General features: G+C 48.2%; 1 protein-coding gene across 1 annotated transcript; it reads right to left on the bottom strand.

Moving 5' to 3' along the window:
- Positions 1 to 3,858: 3,858 nt before the first annotated feature.
- LOC141976611 (olfactory receptor 52N2-like) lies at positions 3,859 to 4,827 on the bottom strand. The gene has a single exon (XM_074937705.1). The coding sequence runs from the start codon at positions 4,825 to 4,827 to the stop codon at positions 3,889 to 3,891; it is 939 nt and encodes a 312-aa protein (XP_074793806.1). The 3' UTR covers positions 3,859 to 3,888.
- Between the last annotated feature and the right edge of the window lie 1,984 nt (positions 4,828 to 6,811).

The following is a 6,811-nucleotide window of genomic DNA, read 5'->3' as shown; positions in this document are numbered from 1 at the left end:
TTGTTGGGAGAAAGGGCCACTGAGATGCAAGTGTGCGCACACTTCACCCCGGGCTCTTCCCCTCCCCTGCCCCTCCTTCTGTCCCGCACCAACAATCAACCCCCACCTTCACACAAGGGTTCTCCTCAATTACCCTGCTATTGCCCAGCCCCCACTTTCCCTCCAGGGCTGTCACCTCCCTCCCTCCCTCTTCCCCCCCACACAGAGCGAACCCCACCTTGAACCCAGACTCTCCCCTCCCTCCTTCCTTCTGTCCCTCAACTCCCACCATCAACCCAGACTCTCCCCTCCCTCCCTCTTCCCCCACACACAGAGACAACCCCACCTTCAACCCAGACTCTCCCCTCCCTCCTTCCTTCTGTCTCCCGACCCCCACCTTCAACCCAGACTCTCCCCTCCCTCCCTCTGCCCCCCACAACCAACCACCACTTTCACACCCCACTTCTCCTACCCCCACACATGGAGTCACTGCTAGCTCCCACACTGCACCTGGACTTGCCCCACAACTGCCCCTTTCCCCCAAACCGTGCTCTATCCCTTCCCCTCCCGGAGCGCTGGCGGGGGGAATTATTGAGCATTCCCCCTGGCAGGGGGGCAGCAGCCAGCCCAACTGTCACCATGCCCCACTCCCCGGCCCTGTGGGCCACAGACAACCAGCCTCCCCCACACCACCCTAGATGGCGGCCGAGGGGACACACAAACATGCACACACCCAGAGCGAAGCTGCAGGGCCGAGACAGTGCCCAGGAGCCCACACCCGGGCATCAGGGTCACTGGGGGCTCCACGCTGGGAGTCACAGCACTGCTGCTGCCCCAGGAGAGTAGGGGACACTCGGGGGCGGGGAAGGCCAAACCAGGAGACCCTACCCTGTCCCCATGGTGAGGTTCACAGGGCAGGATAGCAGCGAGAACCCTCTCCTTAAACCATGTCCTGGTCTGCTTCCTTCAACCCACTTCACCTGGGGAGCTCACAGCATGGTGCAGGGCGTTCTGGGATTAGCAGTGTCACTGTCAGGGCAGGTCCAAGGGCCCCGTTGGAAGGCAGCGGTGCGCAAACTACAACTCCTGGCACACCTTGCAGCGCATTGCTTGGTCATGGCCAGGGCCGGATTGACCCTTTGGGGCCTCCAAGTAGTTATTATGGGCACCTTACAAATGTGGGCCTGTCCGCGGAGTGGTCCTGGCACCAGTATTTTCCCCACAGGTGCAGCTGGTCTGCGGTGCCCCAGCTCTTGGCTCTGGTCTGCCCAGCCCCCAAGCTCTGCCTGTAGCCCACCTCTGCCTCTTTACTGCCGTTGCCAGATTTCTACTGCATTAATAGCCCAAACTCACTTCAAAACAAACCCCAAAGTAGCCCAATCTATTTATTGAAAGAAAGGGGTTTTTTATTAACACTTTTTTTTACTAGCACATCAAGTAACAAAGGAAAGCTGTTGTTAGACACCTAATACGGATGTGATTTAAAAAAAAAAAAAAAAGCTACAAGTCCCAGCAGGAGTTCAGCCACATTAAAACCAAAGCGAGAGGAGAATCAAATTCACATTCAAAACCCCAGTACTGGTACTTATATCCCGATTGAGGGTTGGCGGATGTTTCAAACACAAAATGGGAAATGTTAAAAACAGCCCCAAAGTAGCCCAAACGGTATATAGTGCAAAAACAAAAATGATATTATGGCATTAATTTCGAATGCATTCAATCATAGTAGTCAATGTCCATATTTTGAGTTGAATTAGTTTGTTACTGGTAGTCGCTAAAAGGCAACATTTCATCCTCGCAGTCTTCGTCAGAAGTAAAATGCTTTGTCATACATCAGCAATGACAGTGCAATCATTTCTTTCATTGTTGTAAACTGTTCACAAGAGATTTTGTATTGTTGCATATACGCCCTTGTCATAAATATAAAGGGAAGGGCAAACCCCTTTAAAATCCCTCCTGGTTAGAGGAAAAATCCTCTCACCTGTAAAGGGTTAAGAAGCTAAAAGTAACCTCGCTGGCACCTGACCAAAATGACCAATGAGGAGACAAGATACTTTCAAAAGCTGGGAGGAGGGAGAAAAACAAAGGGTCTGTGTCTGTCTGTGGGATGCTTTTGCCGGGGACAGAACAGGAATGGAGTCTTAGAACTTAGTAAGTAATCTAGCTAGGTATGTGTTAGATTATGATTTCTTGAAATGGCTGAGAAAATAGCTGTGCTGAATAGAATGACTATTCCTGTCTGTGTGTCTTTTTTGTAACTTAAGGTTTTGCCTAGAGGGATTCTCTATGTTTTGAATCTAATTACCCTGTAAGGTATCTACCATCCTGATTTTACAGAGGTGATTCTTTTCTTTTTACTTCTATTAAAAGCCTTCTTGTAAGGAAACTGAATGCTTTTTCATTGTTCTAAGACCCAAGGGTTTGGGTCTGTGGTCACCTGTGCAAATTGGTGAGGATTTTTACCAAACCTTCCCCAGGAAGTGGGGTGCAAAGGTTGGGAGGATTTTGGGGGGAAAGACGTGTCCAAACTCCATTTTTTCAGGAACCCAGATAAAGTTTGGTGGTGGCAGTGGAAGTCCAGGGGCAAAGGGTAAAATAGTTTGTACCTTGGGGAAGTTTTAACCTAAGCTGGTAAAAGTAAGCTTAGGAGGTTTTCATGCAGGTCCCCACATCTCTACCCGAGAGTTCAGAGTGGGGAAGGAGCCTTGACAGCCCTCATATGGGGAACGTTTTCTAAAAGTTCCTCTTGCATCTTGTTGTGCCATTTGTTTTCTTAGAGGAACTTGATAAAAACGAATCTTTCAGCGGCAGCATTGCTAAAAGGTAGCCACAGCAGTGGAAATGCAAATGAGTCCAGTTCACTAAAGCCTTTGTCCTCAGCGGCATCCATCTCTTGGAGAACTTCAACCCAAAACTGCTCAACTTGATAGTCCTGAGTATGAGGCCAGTGCACCTCCAGTAGCAAAACTCTCCACTGCTGATCCAACTGTCCAAGGTCTCCAGAAAACAATGGCAAAAGTGAGATCTCAGCCAACCTAGGCTGTGAAGGACTGAGCGCAGTAGAAGGACATAGTACTGCAAGCGATTCAATCAACTGGACATTTGGTTGCAATCTCTATTTCACCTGTTTCATAAGTCCAACATGAAATCTCGACACTTCCTTTTGACATCTTCAACAATGAGAACAGTTAATGTGTGTTTTGAAGGTTCCAGATGAAAAGTGACTCCAAAATGAAGTGTGCAAAGCGGTACGTTATTTGACTGAAAGGTGATGTCATAGTTAAACACAGCAGTCCTGTTCTCAAAAACACAAAGTTTCATAACTCTCACCAACAAGCTCGAGTAGAAAGTCCTCCAATCCTGCAGCAGCTTTCCTCTATTAGCCTTTTCAATTGAGACTTTTTGTTTATCCTCCAGGCCTCCTGAAGAATTGGAAGTAGAAAAATCAGGTATATTTTGTTCATCGGATGACTGTATATATGTTAAAGAAGTTCAGCATTGTAGCTGCTTTCTTTGTCTTTGGTGATCAGAAAGCATAGCTTTCGTTTAGCCGAACTGATCCAGAACCTATTCACACAGAGGCTAATGGAAAGCCACCTTCTGTCAGAAAGCTGCAGTATCTTCTGGTGGTCTGGAAGTCATGGAAAGGCCAAATGAAAGGGTGTGTGGGGGTGGAGGCGGACAGGTGCTGCTCAAAGAGATCTGGGGATGGTCAGAGAGAGCGAACTCAGCAATGGAGAGAGCAGTGCTTAGTCTGAAAGTGGTAAGACATCAGGTGTGAGGAAGTACTCAGATTATGAACTTCAAAGTGCTGAGCTCAGACAAACTGAGACAGAGCACACTTGACAACTGTAGAGATATCCTTTCCCCCTTCTGTCACACACGTTTAAAGTCAGTGGCCCCAGGAAATCATATTCTGCAGATGAATTTGCCCACTTTGTCACGAAGCTCTTTTGTTTTGACCCCATAAATGACAGGGTTGAGCATGGGGGGGATGATGAAATAGAGGTTGGCCAAGATGATGTGCACATTGGAAGCGATGCCCTGACCGAATCGGTGTGTCAGGTGAGAGAAGAGGCAGGAAGCATAAGACGTCAGTATCACACAGATGTGGGCTGTGCAGGTGTTGAGAGCTTTCTGATGGGCTTTCTTGGAGGAGATTCTGAGAACAGCCCTGATGACCAAACTGTAGGACAGGGCAATGAGCATCAGGTCTAACACGATGACTACAAACGTTATCACCAAACCGTACGTCCTGTTGACTGTAATATCCCCACAAGATATCTTCGCCACAGCTATGTGCTCGCAGTACGTGTGGGGGATAATGCGGTTGGCACAGAATGGCTGCCTCTTCAGAAGCAGGGGCAGGGGCAGAATGAAGAGAACAGCTCTTATCAAACCCACTAGCCCTAGCTTAGCTATTCGTGCGTTGGTGAGGATGGTGGTGTATCTCAGAGGGTTACAGATGGCAACGTAGCGATCGAAGGCCATTATCACAAGGACAGCTGACTTCATAACAGAAACTGCATAAAGGAAGAACATCTGGGTGAGGCAGCCACCCACAGTAATGCCTTTCAAATTGAACAAAAATATACACAGCACCTTCTGTATAACAGAGGTAGAGATGCCGATGTCTGTGAGCACCAGCATGCAGAGCAGCAGGTAAATAGGCTTGTGCAGTCTCTGCTCTTTGCCTACAGCAGATAGAACGGTGACATTTCCCAACAGGCTGATAATGTAGAACATAGAGAAAGAGATAGAAACCCAGATGTGGGTAGCTTCCAAGCCAGGGATTCCTGTTAGGTTGAATATTGAAGGGTCAGACAGGGTGAGGTTGAAAGCTGCCATGAGGTCGTTGATACATTGATCAGGCTCAGAAATGCTCAAGGTTCCTGAGAAGGGAGAGAAGCACAGTGAGGGGGGTTACAGACCTAACCCTTCTCATGCCTGAATATTGATGAAGTTTGCAGATGACACAAAAATTGGGGGATAGTTCATAATGACCATGACAGGTCAGTGATTCAGAGCCATCTGAATTGGTTGGTAAACTGGGTCGAAGCAACCAAAATGTGTTCTAATATCACTATGTAGAGATCTACATCTAGGAAGAAGGAATGCAGGCGATGGTTACACCATGGGGGAATTTCATGGGAAGTGGAATGAGTGAACACAATTTTTGAGGGGGGTGAAGGGATAATTAGCTAAACCTGAGTTCCCAGTGTGACCCTGTGGCCAAAAGAGACAATGTGATTCTTGGATCATAACAAGGGGAATCTCAAGGAGACTTAGAGAAGTTATTTTACCTCTGTCACTGGCATTGGTGCGACTCCTGCTGGAATCCTGTGTCCAGTTCTTGTGTCCATGATTAAAATGTTGATACTCTGAAGAGGGTTCAGAGAAGAGTCACAAGTATAAATAAAAGATTAGAAAACCTGCCTTACATTGATAGACTCAAAGAGTTCAATCTATTCTCTTTAACAAAGATGGTTAAGGGGTGAGTTCATAACCATCTGTAAGTACCTACACGGGGAACCAGTGTTTAATAATAGGCTTTTCAGACTAGCATACAGAGGTGTAACATGATGCCATGGCTGGAAGTTAAATAAAGTGTACATTTGTTAAACGGCGAGATTAAATCACCATTAGAACAATTTACCAAGGGTCATGGCGGATCCTCCATCACTGAGAATTTTTAAATCAAGGTTGTAAGTTTCTCTAAAAGATCTGCTTTAAGAATAGTTTGGGGAAAATTCTCAGGCCTGTGTTATACAGACCAGATGATCACAGTGGTCTCTTCTGGCTTTGGAATCGACAAACACGTCCCCAGGAGTCAGCTGGAGGCATTTTGCCTGCAAGCTCCTGCCTGAACCTACTGGAGGCATTTTTTCAATTCATGACCATGGGGAATTTAGCCCTATGGGGAGAAATTCTCCTGTGACTGCAGTGCCTTGGACATGTTACACGAGGTGTGCGTGTTACGAGGCTGAGCGATCCCGTGAGGCTCTGCATGGACGAACATTTCAGATGAGAACAATAACGACTTGACTCCATAAAAAATTTTACAACCCTCGCCATGAATGGCTAGCAGAGCTGGCTGACAAATGGTCCCAGAGCATCCAGGGTTTAACGGCTGTGTCCCAGTGGCCCACTGTTTCAAGCACATACCAGTGGCTCCTGCACATGGCAGCTGCATTTCTCTCGCACTCACATGTCCCAGAGCTGTCTGCTCTCATTATGTGCGTACTTCTCAGCTTGCGAGTTGTTCCTGTTTAGCAGTTCCCAAAGCTGCATGGGGTGTCTCTGGGTGCGCGAAGAGCAGCCGCACAGGTGTCTTGGCATTTGCCACTGGTGTGGGAGATTTTTCACCGGCGAGACACCGTCACTGATCTCCCCCAGCCAAGGGAGCAGGTGTGATGGGAGGCACCTCACCCCCTGCAGAGGAAGAATTTTGGGGAGCGTAGGGCGGCTCGGAGGTGGTGGGAGCCAGGGATGACTGGGGAGCGTGGAGAAGACACTGGAGACCAGGGTGCTGTTGGAATGGGGGCAGCCTGGGATGGGGAAGGAGAGAACTGACAGGGGCTCAGAGTATAATGGGAGATTGAACCATCTGAGCAGGAAAGATCAATGGTTCTTTCCACTGACGAAATGGCAAAAATCACAAAGAAAATTTGACTTTCAGCAGCTCTGTCCGCCTGTCCCTTTACACCCCGCTCCCTGCCCCCACAACCACCAGTGCTGCCTGCCTGTCCATGTATGTCCCTCACCTTAGAAACTCCAGCCCTGACACACAGTTATACCCCTCATTCACGATCTAAACCAGGTGCCAGACCCC

This window comes from Natator depressus, chromosome 1, assembly GCF_965152275.1.
Source record: "Natator depressus isolate rNatDep1 chromosome 1, rNatDep2.hap1, whole genome shotgun sequence".
In the NCBI taxonomy this organism is placed as follows: domain Eukaryota; kingdom Metazoa; phylum Chordata; order Testudines; family Cheloniidae; genus Natator; species Natator depressus.
This window is presented reverse-complemented; position numbering and strand designations above follow the sequence as displayed.

Coding starts and splice junctions, on each gene's coding strand:
- LOC141976611 (XM_074937705.1), bottom strand. CDS start 4,827: ATGGCAGCTTTCAACCTCACCCTGTCTGACCCTTCAATATTCAACCTA.